The 27,610-nt window shown below is 54.8% G+C and overlaps 1 protein-coding gene across 7 annotated transcripts in view; it reads right to left on the bottom strand.

Annotated features, from left to right (window-relative positions):
• The window catches only part of UNC5A (unc-5 netrin receptor A), a 60,812-nt gene that overhangs the window by 6,259 nt on the left and 26,943 nt on the right, over nt 1-27,610 (bottom strand). Inside the window, exons 1-9 of one of the 7 annotated variants that reach the window (XM_053566766.1) lie at nt 9,157-9,205; nt 4,580-5,326; nt 3,851-3,994; nt 3,474-3,577; nt 3,138-3,318; nt 2,360-2,527; nt 1,625-1,789; nt 423-656; nt 16-318 (exon numbers count right to left, since the gene is read on the bottom strand). In XM_053566766.1, the coding sequence (XP_053422741.1) occupies nt 16-318; nt 423-656; nt 1,625-1,789; nt 2,360-2,527; nt 3,138-3,318; nt 3,474-3,577; nt 3,851-3,983 (1,288 nt within the window). In that variant the 5' untranslated portion in view covers nt 3,984-3,994; nt 4,580-5,326; nt 9,157-9,205. Of the gene's footprint in view, nt 1-15; nt 319-422; nt 657-1,624; nt 1,790-2,359; nt 2,528-3,137; nt 3,319-3,473; nt 3,578-3,850; nt 3,995-4,579; nt 6,413-9,156; nt 9,379-27,610 lie in introns of those variants that run through there. The other 6 variants (XM_053566769.1, XM_053566768.1, XM_053566762.1 and 3 more) reach the window with 6 other exon arrangements.

The following is a 27,610-nucleotide window of genomic DNA, read 5'->3' as shown; positions in this document are numbered from 1 at the left end:
GGGGGTCCTTCCTACCTGTATTAGGGATCATCAGCCGGCCCCCGAGGAAGTTGAAGGTCCCATAGGCCATGTTGCTGGTGCCTCGGGGCAGGGAACGGAAGTAGTTCTGGGTGGAGAGGCGGGAGACGAAGTCCTCGGCCTCCGAGGTGGGCGAGCTATGGTGCAGCGTGTGGCGGCCACCACCCAGTGGACTAAGCAGGTGACCATTGGTGAGCTGGAACTTGGGGCTGGGCCCATCCTGCCGGGGACACAGACTGCCCTGGTAGGTGGTAGTGGTGGTGCTGAGGTCTGGCTGAATGGTGAGCAGATGAGGATTGTCTGCAGGATAAAGACAGACTTAGGGAGTGGCCTGGAGGGCTTCCTTGTCCTGGTGGCCCTTGTTGTGGGCTCTTGCACAGAGTACAGGGGCAGGGCCATCTCACCTGCTTTGCTGGGCTTGATGCTGACGGGCTGGAAGCCTGAGGTGAGAATGGATGAGTCGGCCACATCCGAATCCAGCCCCTCCTTCTTCCGGCAATACACGAGGATAAGGACTAGCAGCAGGAGGACAAGGCACACAGCCACGGCGATGAGGCCCACATAGAGGGCCACGTCCTCAGGGCCAGATGCAGCTGCAGGAGACAGTGTGGCCTTGGGAGAGGCAGGGGTGAAGGAGGCTAGGAAGGAGAGGTCAATGGTCTGTACCCCAGGAGGATGAGTCTCTACTCCCAGGGCACTGGCACCAGCTGGCTATAGACACTTGAGGCAGGGAGCATGCCCTCAGCACCTGTGCACCCCAGCCCTGCATTTACACTATTTTGTTGTGTGGCTCTGGGAAAATCACCTCTCTCCCGAGCTTGAGATCGCTGAGGCTGCTGCCAGCAAACCAGAAAAGAAAAGCTACTTGCCCCAGCCTGGTGGCTATGCTGAGCCTACTACCTGCTTCTCTGGGGACTGGGACATCTGGGGCTAGGGTGAGCTCCTGGGATCCCCTGGGGTAGAGGATCTGCTTCCTGCAAGCTTCCAGGTCAGTCTCTAGGCCAGGAGCCGCAATTCAGCAACTGGCTGGCCCTTTTCCTTGTCAGCCTCCCTCAGGCCTGGGCAAGGCAGGGAGGGAATGATTGACTGCCTGGAGGAAGCTCTATTGATTTTAGAAGGGTTTTGCATAATGGAAGAAATGTCCGTCAGAAAGGAATTGACACAGATAATTAGGTTTTTAATTGAAAGAATGGGGGAGGGTGTGTTCTCGAGAAAAAAACCCCAACAGAGATCTTTAATTGTTAGTTATGGCCTTGTAATTAACAGGCCTCACAAGCTGGGTGTCCCCATAGGACTTGTGTGTGCACTTGGGAATGGGGAGGTGTTGGGGTTGTGCAAGTCTCAGGAGGTATGGGAGGTGGTGGGGCGTACTGGCACATGTGCAGGTGTGTTAGGGATGAGGGAGATCCCTGAGTGGCCTGAGCCTGGAGAAAGTACACCCTGTGGCAGGGGAATTGTTAGTGAAGAGAAATAGGAAAATGGAGTTGGTTAGGCTAAAGTACGAGTAGTTTAAAATTAAAATGACAACAGAATGACTGTGGGCCAGATGACTGTGGGTAGGGCCAGTCCTGGCAAACAGAAGAGGGCCCTGGGGTGGAAGACTCACTGTGCACACAGAGGTCGCTGGTGCAGTTGCGGGTGTCCAGCTCAGTGCCCTGGCACTCCTCACCCCCGTTGCGGGGTGCTGGATCAGAGCACTCACGGCTCCGCCAGTGGGTACAGTCGAGCCCACAGGCTGACCACTTGCTCCACGAGCTCCAGCTGCCATCCACTAGACAAGAGACACACAGGCAGAGAGGAGATGGCATAGTCAGCCTGTGGAGCCTGCCCTGGCCCAGGGGACAGGGCGTGTAGCCCTGCTGGTTGCCCAGACCAGGCAGGGTGAGCTGGCCTGGACCTAAGTCAGGCCCACCGATGTATACCCTCTAGTGTCCAGCTGGCCTTGATGACGCATGCTAATGACAGGGAGCCGTGGATGACGCCTGGGGCTGCTTGGCTTTCCTCACACCAGGGAGGCCATCCCTGTCCCTGGAGCAGTGAAGGCTCTTAGTCACACATTGACCCTTCTGATCTCTGCAGCCTCAGGCTGAGCCTTAGTCCCTGTCCTCAGGCTGTGCCTCAGACTCTGTGACTTAAGACTGTCGTGCCCCAAGCCTGGACACAGACCGAGCCCTGACTCCAACCACACACTTCACCCTGATTCCCGCCTCAGACTGAGCCTGGCCCTGTGTGGCGGGCAGGTGGGATGGAGCCATGGAGGGGCAGGCTGGTGGGCACGATGGAGCCAGGGCACGGAGATGGCGTGGTGAGAAACGATGCGGGAGGCAGCGGCCGCTGGTACCTGGGCACAGGGTGGCGCAGGCTGTTTTCTGGACATTCTGCCCCTCACAGAAGGCGCCCCCGTTGAGAGGCGCCGGGTTGGTGCAGCTTCGGCTTCGTTTCTGCCAGCCGCGCCCACAGCTGGCGCTGCAGACGGACCACTCGGTCCACGTCGACCACCCACCGTTCACTGGCCGGACAGAGAAGGACCGGGGTCAGGGAGCGGGGGCATCCTCAGCCACGCTGGCCCAGGGGACAGGGAGTGAAGGCAGAGGAGCTATGAGCTGGATATGGTGGGCGGTGGTTGAGCTGGGAGAGAAGCCCTGAGGGAGGCTGAGTTCATCCTGCTGGCCCCTGGGGATCTGGGGCAGCCAGGCCAGACTGCAGTTTGCAGGCTCCTGCAGCCCAGACCCCAGCCTCTCACAGGGCCACTCCCTGCTTGCTGCTGCTGGTGCCTCAGACTGCTGGGCATCTACTTCCCACCTCAGAGACTCAGGAGCAGGAAGTGGTCTGTCACCTGTCCTAGGCTCCCCGCCTGTCCCCTCATCTCCTTCTGCACAGTGCCCCCTGCTCACAGAAGACCACCATCCTGTCCCACCCTTTTGCCCAGATGTGTTCCCAGGCTCCCAATAGCCATGTGAGCCCTGTGCTTGTCCTTCCCAGTCAGGCCATGGTCTGGTCCATCCGGCCCTGGCCCCATGGCCTCTTTCCCCCACCAGCCACACATCACTGCCAGTAGCATCTCAGCGTCTCTCCCCATGACCAGGGTGCCCTCCACCCTGCTCGTGCCCGGGGCCCACCGTAGACGATGACAGCAGCAGAGGCGCTGCGGCGACGTGCCACGATGTTCTTGGCCACGCAGGTGTAGTTGGCTGTGTCGGCCAGGCGGGCCTGTCGCACCACCAGGCTGTGCTCCTGAGTGATGTACACATTGGGGTCCAGAGACGGGTCCACTAGGTCCTCGTTCCGGAGCCACTCCACCTGGGGAGGGAGCATGCCATTGTACTGCCAGCCCATCTGGCCCCGCCCAGAGTGGGGAGTGGTCCCTGAAGGGGGACTCTCGGGGCTGGGCAGGCAGGACCTGAGATGTGGGAGTCCTGCCCACCTGTGGAGTGGGCCCTAAAGACCCCCCTCACCTCAGCTGGGGGTATGCCTTCTGGTGGGCGGCAGGGTAGCACAATGCCTTGTTCCAGAGACACTTCCTTGGCTAGTGGCTCCTGCTCGAAGTTCTTGCGCAAATCTGGAAGAGGAACAAGACTGTCCTCCTGCCTCAGCACCTCACACCAACTCAACCCGACCAGCTCTGCAGGGGTCATGGCCACTGGTACTAAAGGAAGTGACAAGTGTCCAGGGGACAGGGGTATCTGGGTTGTGTCCACAGGCACTTCCTCTACCCGTCTAGGCAGGGCTACGAGGTTTTTTGACCAGATCCTCTTACAGAAAGCCTGCTTCCCCCACCCACTGCGACACCCTCAGCTGCCCTCCACCACCACGGGCCCCAGTCTGTACTCACAGGCGATTCGGATATAGGCCTTCTGACTCTTGGTAGTGCCTGAGGAGCTCCATGCCACACACTGGCACCAGTATTCCTCCAGCCCGAACACCTTCTCTACCTGCTGCCTTGAGACATTGATGCGGACTTCCATGGCCGGCAGTCCTGGGGGTGGGAGGGGTGGGTAGCCAGGATCCCAGGGCCCCTCTGAGCCTCCCTGATGTCTGGGATCCCTGCACCACCCTTGGCCACTCTCTCTAAGCTTGGCAGGACAGTGGACTTTGGGGACAACTTTCAGCCTGGAGAGAACTCTGGCTCAGACAAAGGGGGCATGGAATTTCTATCTCCCAAAGGCTGGGAGTGGGGTTTTGTAGAATTCTCATTAATTAGAGTTGGTTGCTGGAGACCTGATTCCCTGGAGTCACTCACAGAAATATCCCTAAAGGGGCTGCCAATAGTACTTTGGGCCTTAAGATCTGGCCTCCAAAGACTCCAGACAGAGGGGGGTGGGTGGGTAGACTGAGCTCCTGAGGGCCTTTGTGGGTAAAAAAGAGCGAGGAAGGCTCTAGTCCACCTCTCTGGAGGGTTACTAGGTAGATACTGACTTGTGATAATATAATAACAGTCATTAACAATATAATTACAGCGATTATGTAGTATGATAATAGACCCTGGGGACATAGTAAGGGTTTCCCACACACCAGGATGTTATCTTACTTTTTCCCCTCTTTGGGGCAGTGTTATACCCACTTGTGCTTAAAGAGAGAGGCACCCAGGACTGTCTGAATCCAAAATGGGCCTGCAGTTCTGTGGTCACTCTGGGATGGGTTTTGGGTGCTCACCTGTTAGGGAGAAACTTTGGAAAGGGGAGAGGGGACAGCCAGGAAGGGGAGGTGACCAGTGACTGGGGATCCTGGACTTGCTCTGTCCAAATTGGGTGGGCTGGGGGACTCCTCCCCAGGGTGGACATAGTCTCCTGCCTTCTGCCAATCCCAGCTCCAGAGATCTGGGTGTGCTAGAGGTCTGGGGCCCTTTGATAGCCAGAAGCGGGATGCCAACCCTCCTCCCACCCCAGGAGTGAGAAAAGACTGTTTGTTTCCAATTTCTCCTCCTCCTGACCCCAATTTCCCATGGGTCACTGGCTTATCAGAAAGAGAGAGAGAGGCTGCTGCCAATGTGTTTCCATTGTTAACAGCAAAATTCAATTAGGGCTGCATTGCGGGAGGACCAGTGAGCCCAGTTGGGCAGGCTGGGAGGCTGTTTTCCCTCTTAATTTCTCTAACATGTCTTTTCCTGACCCCTTCCCAGACCCTTCTCACAAGTCTTTGGGTTCTCACACTAGATCCCCAGGTTTTTCCATTACTCACTTCTGCCCTGGCCAGTTTGCACAGGAGATGGTGGGGGTGTCATGTCTGGCTGAGGCTTCTATAGCTGGGCCACTTCCCTTTGTTCCAGCACTGCCAGCCCCTGTTCTCTAAGGCATCCAATGTGTACACTCTGGGAGAAGGGTAGGGGCTGAGAACAAAGGGCTCCCCCCACCCGGGGTCTGTGTATAGGAGGGGCCCCAGGCACCAGCTGCCTGTCAGGCACATGGAGTCTTTGGGCATCTGACAAGGAGTCATGGGTGGGACAGGGCCCTCACTTGTCTTTCTCTTCTCTGTCCCTGGCATTAGGGATGGGAGACCTCTGGAACATTTTGGACAGGTCTTTTTTTTGAGAGAGAGAGTCTCCTTGGATGGAGTCACCTTGGATGGAGTGTCATGGCATCATAGCTCACAGCAACTCAAATTCTTATGGCTCAAGTAATCCTCCTGCCTCATCCTCTCAAGTAGCTGGGACGACAGGCATATGCCACAAAGCAGGGCTAGTTTTTTTAGTTTTTGAGAGATGGGGTCTTACTCTTGCTCAGGCTGGTCTTGATCTTCTGAGCTCAAGAGATCCTTCCACCTCAGCCTCCCAGAGTGCTAGGACTAGCTCCAAGCCTGGAGAAGTCTATTGATGGCTCCTCCAACCCCACGGTGGTTGGGGGAGTTTGGCCCTCTTTCAGGAACCTCACACATACTGAGAACAGGACTAAATTTAAGCACTCCCTTTTTCTCTCCCTTTGTTCTCCCTCCCCTTCTGTCCCGCCACCTCCTTTTCTCCTTCCCATTGCCATGAATAAGGGCCAAGTTTGTCTTCGATGTCCTAGCTCCAGACAGCACTGTGGCAAAGGATGTCCCTGAGCCCCAAAGATCCAGGAAGGCTGTGGGCTGAGGTGAGAGAGACCCCAATTCTGCCTGCCAGGTCCTTGATGTATAGGACTGTGCCCTGCTCCCCTGCACATCACTAAGCAGTGTGGCTCCTAGAAGCAGTGTGTCTACCCACCCCACAATGTAAGCAAGAGCCAGTTTGGGAAGGGACCCCAGGCAGTCTGGCCTAGGGCACATGTACGTGTGAACCTGGGCTGCTGGCTGGGAGCTCCGAGGCCAAGCTGGGACTTAGGTTCTCACCTTCTCAGCAATCTGCTTCTAATAACCAATCAGTTTGTTTAACACAAAATAAATTATACTCCCAGACCGGACTCCAGTGCTTGGTTTGGCAATTTCAGGCTTTCATAGCATCAGCATTCAGGTTCTAGCATTTTCAGGCTTTGGTCCCTTTCCCCTGGCCTTCTGGATGAGGAATGAAGGCAAATGAGAGGGAGATGGGCATTCTCTCCTGGAGTGTCCACCCAGTGACCTCTGCCCCCATCCCCCACACAAATGGGGGGTGCTACAGATCTGGGTGGACCTCCAACCTCTGTCGAACCTGTCTGACCACAAAATGTGCCTGGCTCAGGGTCTTTGGTGGTGTGTACCCACATGGCACCATCACTGTGGTATCCAGTTGGGGTAAGTAAGCAAAGTCTTTCTCTTTGCTTCAAAGCACTTAATGGCTTTGGGCTGAGAAATCGATGAGATCAATGAAAATTCAGACGTTCTGGTCTTGGGAGGCCTGAAGGTAGATGCTCAGGGCTGGAGAAGGCTCCAGAGCTCCCAGGTGAGACGTGCCCCAAGCTCTGCCTCTCTGTGTAGCTTGAACAGAACAAGGCTGTGGACTCTGTCAGGGAATGGGGTTTGGGGGCTCTCAGTGTGTATGCTGGCCTGGGCCTGTGACTGCTCATTCAGGCAAGGGCCCAGGAGCTGGCCAAGCTATGGGTAGGGGTGTTTCAGACAGGAGGGTGTACATGGGGCCTGGAGCCTTCTAGCAGGTTATAGAACAGGTCTTCAAGGCTTCTCTGGCTGCAGCTTCCCCGTCACCTATCCTTTCCCTGGGCAACCTGCCACAGCAGTCACAAATCTTATGCTGCAAAGTGGAGCTAGGCCCTGGGGTGGGGAGAAGAGAAAGGCCTTGTGCTGAGCTCGGACTGGGTATGACTTCTCCCCAGTAACCTGCAAGCATGCTCTTCTCATTCCCATTTTACAGATGAAGAAACTGAACCCAGGGAGGGGAGGGGACTTGCCTAAGATTCTACAGAAGACCTTCCCACCAGGAAAATATGGGTCCTAGAGGTTTCTTGGTGGCAGGGAGGCCTCGGGCACCTCTGCTGGGGCTCTAGTCCTGGGAGGTACTGCGGGTACATGGGACTCGAGCTGCACTGGGCACTGGCCATCTCCATCTCCCTCCTAAGGGAGGAGACTACCTGCCCCAGAAACTCACAGAGCAGGTGTTCAACTAATCTGAGGACTGCAGGTGAGAAGCTGCAATCAGCAGGCCCATGTAATGCCAGGACAGTGCTGGGCTCAAGGGCTGGGTGGGCATAATCACCCAGAGAGTCAGCTGAGAGGGCAGAGGCCCTCTGGGCCCCTCTGCTGGGCTGAGCTGACACTTCAGGGGAGGACATCTGCCCCTGACGACCTGGTAGGAGAGTATGGGATCTGACTTCTGTAGACCAGAAGACCTGGTTGGAGCTCTTTCGGGGCCCTGCATAAGTCAGAGACAAGGCCTCAACCTCATCTGTAAAATGACAGGCTGGTTCTGGGGACTGAATCACACACTGCCTAAATTCAGAGCTCTTTAGCTTGGATCCAGATTATTGCCCAATTCTCACTGGCCAGGGCCCCGCCTTGCTCCAGCCTCCCTCTGCCCAGCACCGTCTTCCCACAGTGAAGTCTGACGGCAGCCCTCTCAGGCATAACAGCTTCCAGTGGCCCCTTAGTGCAGCCTCCGGTTGCTGCTGCCCAGGCCTAGGCTCACTCTCCCATCTCAAACCTGAGCCACCCAAGGGCCTGCTGTTCTGTGCATCTGCACTGTCCCTTCCACCAGGCTGGAAAATGCTCTTTCCAAGTGGTTTCAAGACCTGAGCTTGGATGTCACTCCTCTGGGAATCCTTCCTGGGCCATGCCCATTGCCTGCCTGTTGCCTAAGGCCAGGGGTGAGGTGGGAAACATGGTGTCCCAGACAAGGGGGGCTTTCTGGGTCTTTCTTCTTCCCCTGAATCCCTTCCTGCACCCCTCAGCCAAGACTTATGTGTTCCCTCTCCTTAGTGTCTCTGGGTCTACCCCACCCATCAACCACCACACTGGCCCCTGTCACTCACAGCTCTGGCCATATCACTCTACAGCTTGAAATCCCATAAGACAGTGATATCACTTTAGTCTCTCGCACCCCTCACACTCTCATGCTGACCCCTGACCAGCATGCTGACTTCTGCCTCCAGGCCTTTGCTTGTGCCCTGCCCCTCTCTGAGATGCCCTCCCCTCTTCTCTCCCTAACCAAATCTTATGCATTACCTTGCCTGGGTAGCCTGTCTGGGGGCCCCAGGCAGCCTCCATCCTGCTGTCCTATTGCTGAGAGAGCCCACCAAGCTGCCTGCCTCTTTCTAAGGGATGTGTCCCCAGCATAGGAGTGGGTGCTCAGGGAGTATGTGAATGAATGCATTCACAAACAGCCCCTCACTGTGAGGCCTGTGAGCTCTGTGACACTCTGGGATCACTCCCTCCCCATCCCTTCTTTGTTGACAACTCTTGCTGGCTGCCCCCAGTCCTGCCCACCTATACGCACCACATAGCTGTGGTGACCTTGCCCAACTCTTTTAGCTTCCTCCTAAAAACATGTCCCAGGGGCTCACAGCAAGAGCCCTTATCAGACTGGTTAGGGGTGGGGCTCCTGCAGAAGGTCTCTGTGTAGACACATGGGGTTCCAGGTGTGGAAATCCTGCTTCTTTGCCTCATGACACTGTGTTGTGGGCACAGAGTGGGGTCCACCCTGGTGCTGTAGCACAGGGTGACCCCAGGCCCCTCTGGGCCAGCTGAAAGTTGCTCCCCCCTCTCCCGCTGCCCCTGCCCGTGCCCAGCCAGCCTCACCGCTGCTCCCGTCTGTGCTGCGCTCAATCACGTGGTCCACCTGGCGCACCCACTCCCCGTTGCACTTGAAGAAGATCTGCGTGGCTGGCATGGCCTTGCACACCAGCAGCACCGGCTTGTTCTTGACAATGTACACATCCCCAGGCTCCACCAGGAAGTGGGGAAGCAGGTCGGGGTTGGCGCCAGGCACTGGGTTGGCCACTGTGGCACTCTGTTGGGCACCTGTAGCAGGGCAGAGGGGGAGGTGAGCAGGCCCTCTCTGGGGCTGATCTGCCTGTTCAGGGGCCAGGCTGGGCAACCCAGAGGCCACTGGAGCAGCAAAAGGGGGTTGGAGCCAATGGCAGGGGAGTGAGTCCAGGTTCTTGCAATTCCCAGCTGGGCAACCCCAGCCACTGGATGCCCTCCTGAGCCTCAGTGTCCTCCTCTGTACCATGGGGGAAGCAGCAGCCCATCGCTTCTGAAGACTGCAGCGAAAGGGAATGAGACGAGGACGGAAGTCCCGCACTTAGGAAGCCTTCCTTACGTGGCAGCAGTAGAAGCCCTGGAGTGCAGGGCAAGGTTGCAGGGAGGTGGGAAGGGCTCTGCTTCCTGGTTGCCCCACCCCTGACCTCACGTGGCAGGTGCTCAGAGATAGACGCTGGGCGGGCACAGGCAGGATGGGAGCCGGGAGAGTCTGAGGAACCTGGGCCACTTCCCGTTCCTTCACGGAGACCTGAATATGGGTTTCCTTCTAATTTTAACTGAAAACCACAACCATCCCACAAGTCATTTGTTGCTAATTACACAGGTAATTGGCTCTGAGGCACTGGTGGAGATAAAACCCCCAGAGCAGTCTGACCCTCTGCCCAACCAGCAGGATCCCTGAGAGGGTGGGGGTTAAGTGGGAGTGGGGGGCACCCTCAGCTCCCGCCCGCCCCCAGCTACTGGACAAACAGGCCCCCACACCGGCTGGCCTGCCTGCACAGGTACAGTCACTCCCCCACCAACCACATTCACAATTAATGGGGGCTTCTGGGCACAAGGGAAAAAAAAAAACCTCTTTGGGTCTCCAGACCCATTTTCCTCCTCCTTAGAGGTGACCTTGGGGAGTTATGGGCCTTGTCTTCTGTGAAACAGAGATCACATCTGTCCTGTGAGGGAACCCAGAACCCACCAAGAGCTTCACACAGGAGGCCTGGCTCCTTGGCCCTGGACACTCTGCCCTAGGGAGCACCCATGCCTAGGGCTGGTGGCCCCTTCTCTTCTGCTTGCACAAGGACCCTCTCTTTCCAAGGGGGGAGTCCAGACCCCACCTCAAGATAGTGATTTTTTTTAGACAGAGTCTCACTCTGTCATCCTCGGTAAAGTGCTGTAACATCATAGCTCACAGCAACCTCAAACTCCTGGGCTCCAGCGATCCTCCTGCCTCAGCCTCCTGAGTAGTTGGGACTACAGGTACCTGTCATGACATCTGGTTAGTTTTTCTATTTTTAGTAGAGATGGGTCTCGCTCTTGCTCAGGCTGGTCTCGAACTCCTGAGATCAGGTGATCTACCTGCCTTGGCCTCCCAGAGTGCTAGGATTATAGGCATGAGCCACCATACCCAGCCCTGAGACTGTGATTTTGATGGGGTGTGTCTGCGCTGGGTCTTTTAGGGCAGGCATGGGGTGGTGAGCTGGGAATGCCTGCGAGAGGCTGAGAGTCTGATGTGACTTCAGGCAAGTCTACCTGCCCTGAGCCTATTTTGCTCACCTGCAAAAAAGGGAGACAGTGTCCCATTCTTAGGATTGTCATGAGGATATGAGGATGGAAACAAAAGGCCTACAGCACCTAGCACAGTACTCAGAGGCTCTGCCGCTGTCAGCGCCACAGCTCAACATGCATGCTGGAGAAGGGGGTTGTAGCTCCCCCACGCCCGCCTCAGCAACCTCTTCACAGGTAAGTGCTAATAGGAAACTGAGGCACAGAGCTGGCAGGCACCCATGTGGGTAGAAGATGCTTCTGACACAGCAGAAGTGTCTGCCCAGCAGTGGGGCTGTCACCTCTTCCAGGCACCTGTCTCTCCTCTCAGCCTGCCCCTCCTGGCCTCCCTGCCCCTTCTCCTATCAACCTAGCCAGACTCTGGGCCTCTGCTCTGTTTATCTTTCTCCCTCTTGTGATCTTCCTTGGGCAGCTGCCCCCTGGGTGTTCCCAAAGCTCTGTGACAAACACCAAACCTTCATTCATAATTAGAATCCCCCTTGCAGTTGAGAAAATGAAGTCACCCAGACATACTCTGCCCTGAACCACCTTCACCAGGCCTGCCAGTGCCCACACTGCCCCCCTTGCGGGGGGGTCTGTTGCAGGCTCAGGAAGGCTTAGACAGAAACCTGTGGCCCCAGGGCTCCCAGCCCCCACGGTGGACTCACCAAGTGCCCAGTGTGGGCAGCATCACTATCCATTTGCATGTCACTCATTTAGCAGCCACTTGCCGGCCCTGTCCCAGGCTGGGGAGTGCTGCTCTGGGTGTGGGTGCAGGGTGGGCACTGGTAGGCCCTGTGGCCTCTCTAGACATACACCAGACACACCACCGCATCTGGGTGGACTCCAGGGCCACTTGAAGGACCAGCCAAACTTGACCCTGGAGCAGGGCCTTGTAGGAGAGTGGGGGTGGGGCAGGTGTCACTGAGAGCCCCCAGCGGCCGGGTCTGCCTGTGCTATGTCTCTTAATGGGCAGAGGCTCAATGCCATGGCCTGAGCCTGTCCTTTGGCTTGGGAGCTGAGTGGGCAGGGCACCCTGGCTGGGGGTGTGGGGGCAGAGAGTGGGTCCATGGCCCTCCAGCCTCCTTATTGATCAGCAACCAAGCACTGCTCACGTCAGCTGCCCGCTGAACCAAGCACAATCCCTCATGTCTGCATTTAACTGCTAATGAAAAATAAATGTACTGTGACCAATAAGGGACATAGCTTACTTCTCCAGGGCCTCTGTCACGCCATGCTGGTCTGGCGTCCCCCTACCCTGGGGGGGGGCATTTTTCAGGTGACCCAGGGGGCACCCTATGCCTTCTAGCAAGGACACCCTAAAGCCTTGGGTGGGGGTAAATTCAGGCCCTACTAGATGTCCTGTAGGGGCTATGGGAAGCTGCCTGGCAGTTAGAGCTAGCTCTCCACGCCTCTGGCCTCCAGAGCTCAGGATGTGACCTCTGCCATTGTGGTCAGCACCTGAGATCTGTCTGCTTCAACTTGGTGTCCCTGTTAGGCCTCTTGCCTGAATTAAGGCACAGCATGACCCTAGGATCTCCCCACCCCACTTCTTAGGCCACTACAGTGAGTTTTCTTTTTCTCTTACATGAATCCTGTGCTTGTTTACCAAAGACAACACCAAGCAGTACACGCTTAATGCCAAATGACCTATGATCTTTTGAACAGGGTATGAGAGCGCTCTAGTTTGCCAGTCACCACCATTCTCTATTGCCCCACCCTGGGTCTGATTCTCCTATTTCCATTGTCTGCCTGGCTCCCATGGGTGTTCAGGATGGGCTAGCATCGCTGAGTCTTCCATTCTGGCCTCAGTCAACTCCCCAGTCCCCCTGTGTGGAAACACCCATGGAGCTAGGCCCTAGCTTCTCATCTCCAGGACTGTCTGAAATACCCTTCCTTTCTCCTTGGCCAGCACTTTCCTACTTTCTCTCCAGGACCCACCTCTAAGGTTACTTCCTCTGGAAGGAGGGCTCCCTCACCTTCCTCTCCCAGAAAACCACACATGCCACCTTCCCCTCTCTAGTGCCCATCCTCACTGGCATTATAGTTTGTATGACAGGAGAAGTGAGCTAGTGGATGGCTGAGGCTTTTGTCCCCAACCCCCTACTGTCCATCCCTGGTCCTTGCCATCCAGCTCAAGGCTGTTTAGTGAAGGTATTAACCACAAAGGACTCGGGGTGGGGAGCCTATCACTACTGCCTCAGGGGCTGCTGAGGATAGGCATGGCAGCCACTCTGCCAGGGAAGATGCACCTTGGTTGTGGTAGCTCCTAGGGTTGCAGGTACAGGGTTCACCAGCTTCACAGGCCCTGCCACATCTCAAACCTCATTCAGCCCTAGTTTCCCAGAGGCTCCCTCCACTACACCCAGTTAAAGCTTTCCCACCAGCATAATAGGTGGCCTAGTTGCCCTTGTGTAATAATTCAGTTAGATAACCTCTTTCATTTACTAGCGGACTTCTGACGGACTCTTGGTCACCAGGAAGTGGTGAATCTCATTTCCAGTGTGCCCTGGGGCTGGCCAGATGGCCCGTCTCTCTCAGGAGGGCACTGGCTGTCCAGGTCAGCCAAGTTGGCCTGCTCAGCAAGGGTGGGAGCAGCAACCCTAGCCAGGCCCACCGCAGAGTCTTCTCAGGGACAGCGAGAAGGAGGGGCTTGTGTGTGCATGGAGGGCGGCTGGGGGCTAAAGGGGGTGGCAGCTACAAAAAGGAGGAAAACAGATGAGGCCCCAGGGCCTGCAGCAATGACAGACAAGAGACCCCTGGGTAGGGATCCTTGGCCAGAGCTCAGCCTGGGACAGATGCCACCCTCTCCCATGACCTGAAATGTATTCATTCATTTGACAAATACTTATTGAGTGCCTGCTGTGTGCCAGAAACTGTTCTGGGCACTGGGATACAGCAGCGAGCAAACAACACAGGCCCGGCTTCCAGAAGCTTGTGTTTGAGTTGGGGAAACAATGCAAAACAAAATCCAAGAATTTTAAGTATTAAAGGTTACCAAGAAGGTAGCAGGGGCGATGTTTTGGAAAGGGTATGAATGAGAGAGCTCTAAAGGGGAGAGGGCTCAGAGGAGTGATGTCTGGGCAGCACCTGGAACACCAAGGCCAGGCTGCAGAGTGTTCTGGGCAAGGGGAACAGCAAAGGCCCCAGGGCAAGGAAGCAGCTGGATATGTGAGGCCACAGCGAGGAGGCCACAGCAGAGGGAGTGAGGGTGCTCAGGGCCCTTTAGGGTCATGTGAGAAGTTGGGATTTTACTGTAAGGGTTGCAGGAAGCCTTTGGGTACCAGAGAATGGAGACCTGCACGAGGAACCTGAGGCTGCTATCACTCACCAGAGCACCTGCTACTCCCCTGAACTCCCTGGGGTACATGTCACATTCAGGACTGAGGAGGAAATGTTTGCACAATGCCTTCCTTGTTAGACCATGAACTTCCTTGGGGCAGGAGATCAGGGCTGGCCTAGATGCTGAGGGAATGTTTGTTGAGTGACTAAATGACCACTCATTTCCCCCCCTAGAATTTCAGAAGTTCTGCCCCACAGTGGCCCCTTCACTCTTGGTCTGTGGGAAGACCCATGGAGAGGGCAGAGTGGCCTGCAGGCGGATTGGTGGGCAGGGAGAAGGCTGGTGCTGCTCCCTGAGGCTGAACTTCTCTTTCCTCACCTGCAGTCTGGGAGGATAAGACCTGCCTAACTCTGAGCAGAGTGGGTGTGAAAATGCTTTCAAATGTTTTATTTTTAAAAGCACCATGAAAATATGAGGTGTGATTAATCAAGCTATTAATGAACTCAGAGTTACTGAGAGAGGCCTCCGGGGTGGGAGGGGTGGGGGCAGGGTGTCACCTGGCCTCACTCACAGAAGTGAGCACTTCTTCCCGAAGCACAGCCAGCCCTTGACAGCCCTGCTACTGGCTCCTTTCATCCACTACCATCCAACAGCTCCAACACCTTTGGCCCTGCCCCTGTGTAGTATAGTTGACAAACAATAGTTCCTTTTTCTACTTCCCTGAGAACTTTTCTGGATTTGAAATGGGGTGCATGAAGGGCTGGGGGTGCAGCGGCCCAGTGTTGTACCCCTTTACCCCGGCGTCTGTGCTCCCAGCCTGCTTGGAGGAGCCCCAGAGCAGCCCTCCATGGAGGCCTGTGTCCCACCTCCACAGGTGGCGTGGCTGCCCAGACAGGGAGGAGACTGCCACAGGATAATGTGCCCTGTCCTTGGGCCAGCATCTAAGGGACCAGCCTTGAGAGACTCCCTCCACCTCAGCAGCACCTTGGCTACTTGCAATTCCTCAAGGGCTTTTTTTGCATATTCTGTTCTAGGCTCTGCCTCCCTCCCACTCTGCCTTAACAGTGCCCAATTGTCCTCCAAGAATGCCTCCCCCTAACCCTACTGCCTCCTAGGCCACACAGTCCAGGGGGGCTGACCCCATCTCTGGTTCCAGAATTGGGGATATTCCCTTTCTCCCATCCCCCTCTGGTTCCCAGACAGACATGCAGGTCACCACAGCGGAACAGATGGGATTCCAGGATCTTGGTTGGGCTGTTGGGAAGAGAAACTCTCCTTCTGCTGGGCTTGGAGCTGTGGGCACATAGCCCTGGAGCTTCTGGGGTGACCAGCAGGGCAGGGCCAGTTCTGCAGGCCCTGAAGGCCTTAGGGAGGCTGAGTAAAAGGAGGTCATTCTCAGGGCTGAAGCAAGAGCTTAAAGACCGCAGACAACAGGGCGAAGAGAGAGGCCAGTTCCCCAACAGCATTTGAGGCCTGTGATCGTGCCGGCACTGAAGACAGGGATAGCCTGGATTCCCAGGCACACGAGCCAATAAATTCCTTTTCCAGATGGAGCCAGTTGGGTTAGCACCCTTTCATTCCATTAATATACTTGTCCATCTGCTATCTGCCTGGGTGACTGCTACTCATTCTTCAAGGCCATTCAAACATTCCCTCCTCCTCCAGGAAGCCTTCCCTGACCCCAGATGGAGCTGGCCACATCTCCTCTGAGTCCTCATTTGCCTTGGTGCCTGGCATATCATATTGTCAGCACTTATGAGTCTGTCTGCCCAGGTAAACCATCAGGGCCTTGAGGACAGGGACAAAGTATTGGTGTCCACAGAGCCTGGCCAGGCTCTAACACACAGTCAGTGCCCAGAGAGTGTCTGTGGAATGAATGGTGACTATTGCTCCTGGGAACAGGACAATGAAGGGCTGGAAATGGAGGCCACATACTCAAGTTTGGCCAAGAGCCAGTGCTGCTCACCTTCCCACAGATCAATGGATCAATCTGTTCAATGGGAAGGGAATTGCATTTCTCAAATGCTGGTGCTGGACCCTGGGGGAGGGGTAGGCAGAGACAGAGCTCTGTCCCCGGGAAGGCAGGTGGGGCAGTGAGCCGCCAGATGCAGTGGAGGGCAGAGGACACACAGACATGCAGGGTAATAATAGGACTTGCACTCCCGCCATCTGCATCCTTGCTGCCGGAGGCGGCTGTGTGACTTATTATTTTTTAAATATAGACAATTCTGTGATGAGGGTGTTTCACCAGGAGCCTCTGATAAGCAGAATGCATTCTGTACTCACTGTCAGAGAGAGAGAGAGAGAGTCTCTGGTCCGGGGTGGATATGGTAAGTTCAATGGCTTGAGTTGGAATCCCAAACCCCCACCTGCTAGCCAAGACTACAGATCTAGGCACATTGAGAGACATGCATGAACCTGCCTGGAGCTGAGGGTAGAGTGCCAGGCCCAGCATTCTTTCAAAGGCAAAAACTACCAAACCTCTGGACTACCTGAGGCTGCTTTCCAGCCCTGTTTGACACTGCTCTAGGCCCCTGTTTAAAGTACCTATTCAGAGCTTCATCTTCCTCATTTTCAAAATGGGCAAATGGTGTTGACTCTGCCAAAGAGGAGGTTGGGCCAAGAATGCAACCCCCATCTTTGTCCACCCCCAGTCCTCTGTCTCCCTGGAGGTTGCTCCCAATAGCACAGAGCTCCCCAGCAGACAGGGACAGGCCTGAGCCCAGGCCCACGCCCAGTGTGTTAGACGAACGAGGGTGGGCACAAGGGCTGGTAGTCATGCTGGGAGTGTGCAGGAGGTAGAGGTGACCAGGATGGGGGTGACAGCTCCTCACGGTGCCCCTCAGAAGGGAGGGCTGCTCCCTTGACCCACACGCATACACATGCATGCACAGTGCTCCAGTTCCCATGGTAACTATGCATGAAGGTGTCACAGAAGCAGCAGCCACCTCCCCTAGATTGGTGGAAAGTCACCCTCTTCCCCAGTGGACTCCAGGGGCCTGATCACAAGGACAGACAGGCCACTAGGAGGACATGCAGATGGGCTAAACCATGAAGAACAAAGTGGGGCAGGGTGGGGATGACACCACTGCCTAGCTCAGAGGACAGCAACCCTGAGCAGGAGGGCAGCCTGCCCTTGCCTACCAGATGCTGCAGACCAGGCTGGTTACCTGGCAGCTGCACTCAGGTTCCTCCTCCTGCCTCTCATTTTACACACAAGGAACATGGGGGTCAGGCCTTGCCTAAGGTTGTAGAGTCTACAAAGGGCAGAGTGGTCAGGCCCAGGGTAGGGCTCCTGGGCCAGTGTCTGGCTTACACACCCTGGCCCCCTGTTTCTCAAGCTACCTATGCTCACCCCATAAAAGGCCTTTGCACATACTCGTCCTTCCCTCTGCCTGCAGCATGCTCCCCATCCTCCCATAGCCGCCCCTCTCTGGGCCCTCAGCTCTCAGCTCCAGTGTCGTCTCCTCTGAGAGGCATCGCCTGCCTGCTGGAGCTCCTCTCAGCCCCATCCTTCTACAGTCTGCTTTCCTCACAGCACCTGCTGCTGCCTGAAGTCATCTTGTGAGCATCTTCCTTTGCTCTTCCCTAGAGTGTGTCTGGACACCAGAGACCATGTCTGTCTTGTTCCTTGCCCCAGTCCCAGCACCCGGCACAAGCCTAGAGCAGGGTAGGAGCCTCAGCAGCATGTTCTGGATGCAGAATGCACACATCTGGTCTTCCAGCCCATAGTGAGACATCTCTGCCATCGCTGAGTCTCCAAACCCACCAGCAAAGTGGACTTAGAAAGTACAGGGGGCGGTGCCATGATGGGGGACAGCTCCTGGGGCCCCACCCAGGGTCCCCTTCCTGCCGAGGGGCCTTTCCTCAGGCCAGAGAAATAGTTAATAAAGCTGAGGTCTAAATAAGCATTTGATTAACAAACGATAAAATAGCTATTGTGTCCCTGAATTAAGCTGTAATTGTGGCTGATAATTGGCTGGTTAGAATTTAATAAGCTGCAATTAAATAGAATGGAATCCAGGGTAATTATGTGGTCGCATGGCCCAGTGAGAACTGGGGGAGGAAGGCTTTTCCCTTCTTAGGGATCTTTTGCTGGTGCACAGTGTCACTATGAGCACGTCTCTGGTTTGGATGGTGATGTGTGTGTGTCTGTGTGTGTGTGTGTGTGTGTGTGTGTGTGGCCTCCTCTGCCTCTCACCTGGCAGAGGTGCCTACCAGTGCAGGCTCTGAGTCCCTAGGGCCTGTGGCAGCCCAGCTGAAAGAGACACGAAGAATTCTCGGCACAGCTCCCTGCAAGGCAAGAGGCCAAGGGCAGGTGGCCAGGAGGGCGCTGGGAGCATAAGGGAGGCAGGCGGGCAGGGAGGGGGGTCCTCCTGTCTTCCTAAGAGGAAATAGGGTTAGAGAGGGTTAGGACTTGCTCAAGGACACACAGCCATCAGTGGCACAGCTGGGCTATGTTGTCAGATTGCCCATGGATCAAGAGTAACCCCAACTGGCCCGTAGACCAGTGGATGACACCCTCCCTACTGGGCCATCTCCCAGGGCACCCCTCCCTTTTCCCATAGTGCCCTTCACCAGATTCACAGGCAGGCTCAGGAAGGATAGTGCAGCTATTCCGCAGATGCACCCTAAGACAAACCCTTGTTCCCCAGCCAGGCAGAAAGTCAAGAGCTGCCCAACTAGGGCATGGACTGTAACTGTGGCCTCTCTGAGCAGTGTTTCTCCCTCTCTCCCTCATGCTTCCAGCCCCTTCTCCTGAAACCCACCTGCGCTCCTGGCCTGCGTTCCTGGCTTGCGGGATGGTGCACAGTATTCCCTGGTGGCTACTCCCACCCCCAGCCTGAGTGTGGCCCCTGGCAGGTCTGCAGGGATGATGGACGGCATTGCTGATGAGCCATTTATGATCCCATCAGCATTTTTACAATGTTGCCAACAATTAATTTAATTAAAGACCCTGTCCCGGATATGGTGGCATTTCATATCTCTCTGGTTTAATGCGAGCTGGAGTCTGGGCCAGGGGAAGTGCAGGACTAGTGGCAACTTGGGGTGTGAAGGGAGATCAGAGCCCAGAGACACAAGGGAGGTTGCTGCCCACACCCACAGTCACCATGCACAATTGTACACACAATGTGCCACCATCACCGCCATGCCAACAATGGCTAACTTTACATGGATTTTCTTATTTAACCCTCACAATAATACCAGTGGGCAAAGAAATGTTTTAAACCTCCAGCTTATAGGTGAGGAAAATGAGGCAAAGTAAGTAGTAAGGGATGGATTCCCACCCAGGCAGGCTGGCTCTACAGGACCCCATGCTCTGGGGCACATTCATTCAGTAAATGCTTGTTGAATACAATGTGCCAGGCACAGTGCTTTGCACTGGCCAATATAGCAGTGCCTAAGATGGACTTATGTCCCTGCCCAATGGAGTGGTCCCGAGACTTCAACCCTAAAGTCACACTTGCTTCCCCAGGTCCTCTGGCATTCTTGGGCACAAACACCACTGTCCACTGTCCTCAGGGCTACATTGGCCTAAAATGGCCAGCGACCATAGCAGGATGGTGTCTCTGCGGCCAGTCAACCTGTAACTCCTGTTCTCAGCAGCTGAGTCCACTGGACCCTTCCTCATACAGGAACCTACAAGAAAACCCAGTCATCCAGCGACAGATCCTACTGCTCATGGGTCCCGCCAGGCCCAGCCAGTGACAGCAGCTGGCACATGCCACAGCTCACCAGAACCTCACTCTTGCACATCCCAAGTCCTCTGCAGCCCAGGATTGTCTCTCACAGTCATCAAGGCCACTGTCTCCCAAGGGGCCTCCCTCCTCCCCTGCCTCAAGGCTGCCTAACTCACCCAGCCCCCACCCCCACTTCTACCCTCTGAAATTTACCTTTCCCTGACCACCTCCTGGCTTTGGTGCCCTCCTCTGCTAGGCCAACATGGCGCTATTTCTAGAAAGAAAATCTGACCCCATACATACTTCAAATTCCTGCAATGGTTCCTACTGACTTCAGGGAAGGGCAGCTCCCCTTCTGCCCCTACACAACTGCCCCCTGCTCACCAACGCACACCCTACAGCCAGCTTGGCCATGTCCACTAACTAAAGTTGGGGTTTTCACTCCAATTCCCCCCAAACCTTCAGGATACTCCCCCATATACACACATTTCCAAGGCATCTAGCCCTGTTAATTCAAAATTCAAGATGCCACATCCTCCAGGATGGCAGGAGTGGGGGGCTGGTAGGGGGTTGGAGGGCTGTACAGCTTGCTCCTCTGCTCCCGAGGCTGAAGACATTATCTAAATGACAAAGGGCTGGCTGTGTGGGCCACTGCCTCTTCCATCAGACTGTGCACACACTAGGTCTGAGCCAACTCTTCTCAGCAGTGTTCAGCTCAGGGGCTGGCCCGTTGGCAGTCAGTGTTTGAGGTTCAGTTGAAACGTCTCCCCCATTTGGGGCAAGCTCCGAGTGCACAGTGTCATCTTTGCCTCTGTCAACAACTGGCCTGGGGCACATCCTAGCTGAGGGCAGACTGGGTCTCCAGTCTCCATCTGCCTCCACCTGGGTGTGTGACCTTGAACAAGACACTCCCCACTTTGGACCCAGAAGGGGTGGGACTGGGTGAAGGACAGTGAAAAGTGACACAGAGTCCATCTAAGGGGTAGGCTCAGCCCCACCAACCGCTGCCCCTCGGCTGGACCAGCCAACAGGTGTACAATTTTTTTCTTTCAAGAAAAACTGGAAATCCAGCTTGGTGCCCATAGCATAGTGGTTATGGCACCAGCCACGTACACCAATGGAGCCAGGTTTGAACTCAGCCTGGGCCAGCTAAACAGCAATGACAAGTGCAGCAGAAAACAGCCAGGCATTGTGGCAGGCGTTGTAGCTGGGTCTGTAGTCCCAGCTACCTGGGAGGCTGGGGCAAGAGAATCCCTTGAACCCAGGAGTTTGAGGTTGCTGTGAGCTGTGATGCCACTGCACTCTACCGAAGGCAACATTGTGAGACTCTGCCTCAAAAAAAAAAAAAAAAAAAAAGCTGAAAATCCATTTTTATGAGAAATATCCCATTTTAAAATGTTGACAACTAATTTAAACATCTTAAACACTGTGTGGGCCAAACAAATTGGCAGGCCAAAGCCAGGCTGGACAATGTCCAAGGTCTCTTCTAACTTTGCCGGTTGGAGTCACAGCAGAGCAAGGAGGTGCTCCCAACTCTGCCTACACTCTAGCCCTGTCTGAGCTCTGCCCTGCCCCTCTTGACCTCACCCCACCATTTCTGGGACCTCTACTCATCATAGTCTCCTGGGGCGTGGAGGGGTCATTGGTCCCTCACCCCAGGTGGTTTGGATCTGTCAGCACCAGTGTCCACCCTTGGCTATGACCTGAGGGTACTGCCTCTTTTAAGAAGCTGAGGGGCTGAAAGGGCAGGGTAGGAAGGTGGCAGAATTCATGAGGAGGGGCAGGATCCCAGGCCAGAGCTGTCTGCCTTGTCCACCTGTGGTCTGGGCCTCACTCAGATCCTGACACAGGCCAAGCCAGCGGAAGACTGTTGGGGATGGAAATGCAAGCAGGTTGGGGCTGTGGGGCTGTGGGACTCCATGGAGGAGACCCCTCCCACCCCAAGACACTTCCCTTCTTACCCATATCTGGGTGGGAGGGAGCCAAGGCTTCAACCTTCCAGCTGGGAAGAGGGTGTCTGGCCGCGCCCAACATACCCCTGATGAGACAGTAATGAGCCCTCACCCTGTTTTAATTACCCACTGTCCAAATAATTACCAGCTTGTTTATTTCACTTAATGGCAGCCGTACTTTTTTTCGCCTGGTATTGATTTCATGTTTTCCTTGTTTGTTCATTATCTTTCCTGCCCCTTTAATGGGCTCTGAGGTCTTGGAGACACATGGAGGAAGGAGAGAGGTGGCCGGACCTCTCTGTAGGGCCCTGTCTGGGCCCTGGGCCCCAGGAACCCCAATCCCTACACACTTGGGGTGCGGGGGTGTTAATGGTGGTGGTGCAATGTCTTAGTAATAACGGAGGAGGCAGGTAGCCTGGGAGAGAGAAGTGGGTGTACTCCCTTCCCAAGGGCCCCTAAAGGGATGTGCAGAGACTTGGACAGGCTAGGAGTCAGATATGCTAATGCCAGAACGAGGCAGGGAGGGGGATGCTACCTGGACACCAGCGCCGAGGAGGCTGCAGTGTGCAGGCCACTGGTCAGTCAGGTGTGAAGGTGCCTATGGGTGGCCTGCTCTTTTTCTTGTCCCTTGGCCTGGTGGAGAAAGGTGGCAGGAGCCCCCTTCCTGGGCCTGACCTCCACCCTTGGCTTCTGTCTCACCTGCCAGCCATTTCCATGGAAACACAGTGAAGCTGTGACATCATCCAGTCATCTGGGCTGTAGAAGAGCAGCCCATTTCTCTGGCTTGGGCAGGGAAGGGTAAAGGGGGAGGGAAGGGCATGGCTTCTGTGGGTGAACATTTAGAACCTCTTGAAGAGGTCATTAGCTCTTAATAAATCACTAATAATTGTATGAATATTTAAATCTTAATAGAAAAAAATACAGTGGGCTTAGTGAGTCTCCCTGTGTGGGTATTTATGGCTACGCGGCTGGAATACATAAAAGTTGGTATCGGGCTGATTGAACTGCCGTTATCGCTGCAGCTAATTGGGTAACTGGGAATGAGAGACGCTATCAGCAGATATAAATTACATACAGTAAACCAAGGACATTAACTGAGGGTTTATTATCAATTATCTCTGTGCTTGTTCCCCTTAAAACGAACTTTAAGTATATTAACAAGAAAATTTACAGGTCTTAATGAATTGAGTGAAGTGTGAGGATGCTGAGGGCCCTCCATCCTGGCAGCCTGGGGCAAGCAGCAGCCTATTCCCAGGATAGGACTGGGGGTCAGCGAGCTGAGCTACATGTGCCTACACAAAGCCAAACCCCACTCTGCTGCCTGGACCAGTGGAGACACTGTCCCTGAGGCCACTCTGCCCCTCTCCCAAATGTCCATCCCAGAGAGGGACACTGGGTGGAAATTAGGCAGTTTCAGCCAAGCATCTTCTCATCCAGTAAAGACCCATCAGGGCCTGGATCCAGCTGCTGGGTGCAGGGAATTGGCCAGAGTCTGTCTTCAGTAACCGTGGATAAGGCAGACCTTCATCTACCCTCGAACCGTAACATGGCACAGCTATCAGAGCGGCACAAATGGACTGAGAAGGGGGATGGGAGGGCCAGGAGGGACGTGTGGCTCTCTCATCCTTCCAGGCTTGGTGGGGGTGCTCCCTGTGGAAGCTCCGGGAGGGCAGACATGTGCGTAGCCTGCGTCCATCCTGCTCCCAAGCACGTCCTCCCCTGCTGAGATGTGCTCCAGCCACTCGGAGCAGGCCACAGGGCGGCTCGCTTCAATGTCACCATGACCTCCTTCTGGACCAGTTCATCACCCGGCAGCCCCAGTTCCTTCCAGCTCTCCAGGCTAAGACCATGACTGTCCTTGCAGGTGCCCTCAGCCTCTCCCACCACTGGGTATGTGCCAGGCCCTAGGCAGCAGCTTAGATTCACCATGCAGGGCAAACAGGTCTGGCCCACTTGTGGAACACAGATACTGGCTAGATTGTCAGAGCCATTTGGCCAAGGTTACAATCTGTAGTCAGAGTTTGGCCAGAGAAGCACTGGTGGCATGAGCACATAACTGGGGGCCTGACCTCAGGTGTCCAGGAGGGCTTCCTGGAGGCAGTGCCACCAAGCTTTGTAAGATGCCTGAGTGGTCCAGGGCTCTCTGAGGAGGCCCATCTGTCTTCCATCAATGACAAGAAAACATTCACTGGAGGCAGGACACAATTGTAAGAGGGATTTTACCTAACAAATGTAATCAACGGAGGCTAATTCTTTGTACCCTCAATGAATCCCAAACAAAACAAAACAAACAAAACAAAGAGACCATTCATTGAACAGAAGTCCTCCCAGCCCTGGTGGTCTAGGTCCCTTTTCTCTTTTCCCCTCCCCGTTCATTTCTGGCTTCCACCTCCACTAGCCACTGAAACTCTCATTTGCCAAAAGACCCCTGTGTTTCTAGTTGCAGAGTTTTTTCTGGCCCCAGACTTCAGGGCTCTTCTGGAATCCTCCCTCCCTCCTGTTCTTTTGCTCTGCTCTCTCCTCTCTCCGGGAGAACATCAGTTTTCAACAAGGATCTCAAGACAAAAGACTCCCCAGTCCTCACTGCAAGTTCTCAAGGCCCATTTCTGCAGAACGTTTCCTCTCAGTCATCCTGTGTTGTTACCCTAAATGACCAGCTCCCCATGCAGATGGCATTGCCACCATTACAGCTGGAAACAGGCTGAATGTGCTCCTGTCCCTTTGGATGTCCCAGCCACTGCCCCTTTAACTCACCATCTAGCACCCAGCCCCCCATCTGTTCCCCCAGCACTCCAAGCTTAGTCCTGTCTCAGGGCCTTTGTGCTACTGTTCCTTCTACCCAGGATGCTGTTACCACTGGTGCTGTAGCTCACTTCTCATCGTCTGGACCTTAGTTCACAGCTTCTATCTCCTCAAAGAGGCCTTCCCTCATGCCCCATCTAAATAGTGCCCCTGTCACGTTGGTGCTCATGCCTTCTGGTAAGTTTCCTGATAGATTTGTCTCTTTGTTGTCTGTCTTCCTAGAACTGGAAGGGAAGCTCCAGGGTCAGAGAGCCTGTCTCATTCAACTGGAACAGGGTCTGGCACGCTGCAGGTCCTCGATATATATTTCTGAATGGAGGAATGCATACATTTCTGGAGGGCCTGCTGTGCCAGCCCCGAGTCCCTGGTTGTAGAGGGTCTGTAGGGTGCTCACCACTGAGTAGGGAAAACGGGCAGGCCCAGAATGCAGCATATAAGCCCTGCCTCGGGGCCTCAGGGAATAGGCTGAGGCCAGGAGGGGTGGTAGGGAAGGGCATTCCAGGCTGGTAAACAGCATGGGCAAAGCACCTGCGGCAGGACATATCTGGTAGTAGCATAGGTTGGATTAGAACGGCTTTGGATCTGTGCCAGGACGCTGAACATGGGGAAGCTGGGAAGGCAGGAACTAGAGCAGGGCTGATGGAACCAGAGAGCATTAGAAAGATGGCTGCCTGGTGGGGGTGGGGGCTACCATCACCAGTGGAGAGGGAGCTGGCTGACCTGGAGCAGGCCACTGGAGAGGGGAACGAATGTGAAAAGTGTCTTGGGGGCAGGGCATGAAGAGTGCCTATCCTGGCTGGCGGGCAGGCAGGGTGGGGAGCAGAAGATGACTCTGTCATTTCCTGCCTGGCTGCTTGAGTAGATGGCAGTGCAGCCAGGCATACATAACTATAAAAGCCATGGCCTGTTGCTGGCTAGGAGAAAAGCACCGATCTTGCCCTCTGGCAAGGTGGGGCTCTTCCAGCACAGGAGGGCCACCAGCCCACCATGCCACAGACCCAACAGTTGTAATGGTTTCTGCCTGTAGAGAGCACTGGGCAGGGAGTCTGTGGCTGGCATCAAGGTCTGACTGCTGTGATTCCTTGCAAGCAGGGCAGGTCTTGGGGTAAGTTGCTGAGCCATAGCCCTGTGGGGAGACTCTGTTGCAACTAGAACAATAGGAGGGCAGGCTGGCTTTTGAGGAGGCTGCAACCCCTGGTCCATAGGCCCCTATATGTGCTTTGTAGGTCTAAACCAACTTTTATTTATTTTTTGAGATACAGTCTCAAGCTGTTGCCCTGGGTAGAGTGCTGTGGTGTCATAGCTCACAGTAACCTCCAACTCTTGGGCTCAAGTGATCCTCTTGCCTCAGTTTTTCTATTTTAGTAGAGACGGAGGTCTCGCTATTTTGCTGAGGCTAGTCTTGAACTCATGAGCTCAAGCTATCCATCTGCCTCAGACTCCCAGAGTGCAAGGATTACAGACGTGAGCCACTCTACCCATCTAAACCAACTTTTAACAACCAGGAAGTTTCACATAAACATTGGTTTTCCACTCCTGTTGAATAATCAGAAGCTGAGTTTGTATCAGGCCCATGTTCCCCTGAATGACAATTGGCTGCACATTTCAGGAGTGGCACAGTTCACCTAAATCCTGCTGGCCCCTACCCTTGACCTGCTAGAACCTACCCCCTGACCTGCTAGAATCAGTGGGTGCCTCCAATGTGGCCTACTCCATGCTATGAACCATGCTGTGCTCAGATCATCCCCAATGTCCCTTCTAGCTCAGTCTGAAACCTGCTCCCACTGCTATGGGTGGAAATAAACCCCCTCTGGCCTCTCATTCGCTGGTGCAAGCTGGGCATAGGAAAACCCAGGAGAATAGAGCAAGGCCAGAAACTGGCACACACCCATGTCCACCCTGGGAATCCAGCAGAAGGAGAACTGCAGGGCATCCCACCAAGAGAGCCCCAGTGGCCAGTGGGATCCCAGGACCAAGTGGTCTCTCTGACTCTCTCAGGGAATCAAACAGGCCTGGGCTTCTGATCTGTCCCTTGAGACACATAGCAGCTTGGAGCTGAGTTTAGTTACAGCTTTTATTTTAAAAACACTTTACCCCCCACCCCAGTATAGCTCCATTTGCTTCAATCTCTCCAGCCCTTCTCCCTCCAGGCCTCAGGGCACTTCTCCCTCCCCTGCCTCCTGTCTCTGTAAATAATCCTCTCCTCTGTGCCTATAATTAGCCCAAAGTAGAATAATTCATAATAAACTTTATTTCTTGTGGCATCTTTCTTGCTAATGTGTTGCTGAGCACCTCACAGGATCTGCAGGAGGGAAACGGCCCAAAGCCCTGCCTCCACACTCTGCGAGTCAGTCAACCATCAGGAGCCCAGGTTGGGCCAGGATGGCCCATCATGAACCACAGGGGGCAGTGTCCTCAGCCACTCTGAGCAGAGTGTGAGCACCAGGCATGGGCGTGTGGTCAGGGACGTAAAGGGCCAGAACAGAGAAACTTTCCTGAATGATGACAACGCAACAGTAATAACAAGAGCAGCTGAGACTTATTTTATGCCTCTGCTTCTGATATTAAAATATCAGGATTTTAAAAAATACAAAATAAAATTCATCCTCTTTAAATCTACACTCTGATGAATTCTGACAAATGTCTCCACCTCTACCATAAGATGTAGAACAGTTTCATTCTCCCAAAAAGTTCCCTCGAGCCTCTTTGCCGTCAGTTCCTCCTCCTGACCCCCTCCCCCAACAATCACAGATCTACTTTCTGTTGCTATAGTTTTGCCTTTTCTGGAATATTATAGAAATGGAATGATAGAGTATGTATCTTTTGTGCTAGGCTTCTTTCACTCAGCACAATGATTTTTTTTTTTTTTTTGCGTTTTTTGGCCAGGGCTGGGTTTGAACCCACCACCTCCAGCATATGGGGCCAGCGCCCTACCCCTTTGAGCCACAGGCACCGCCCCAGCAGCACAATGATTTTGAGGTTCACCTATGTGGTTCTTTGACCTGCCGTTGGCTCCT

The sequence above is a fragment of the Nycticebus coucang genome, chromosome 17 (assembly GCF_027406575.1).
Source record: "Nycticebus coucang isolate mNycCou1 chromosome 17, mNycCou1.pri, whole genome shotgun sequence".
NCBI classification, from domain to species: domain Eukaryota; kingdom Metazoa; phylum Chordata; class Mammalia; order Primates; family Lorisidae; genus Nycticebus; species Nycticebus coucang.
This window is presented reverse-complemented; position numbering and strand designations above follow the sequence as displayed.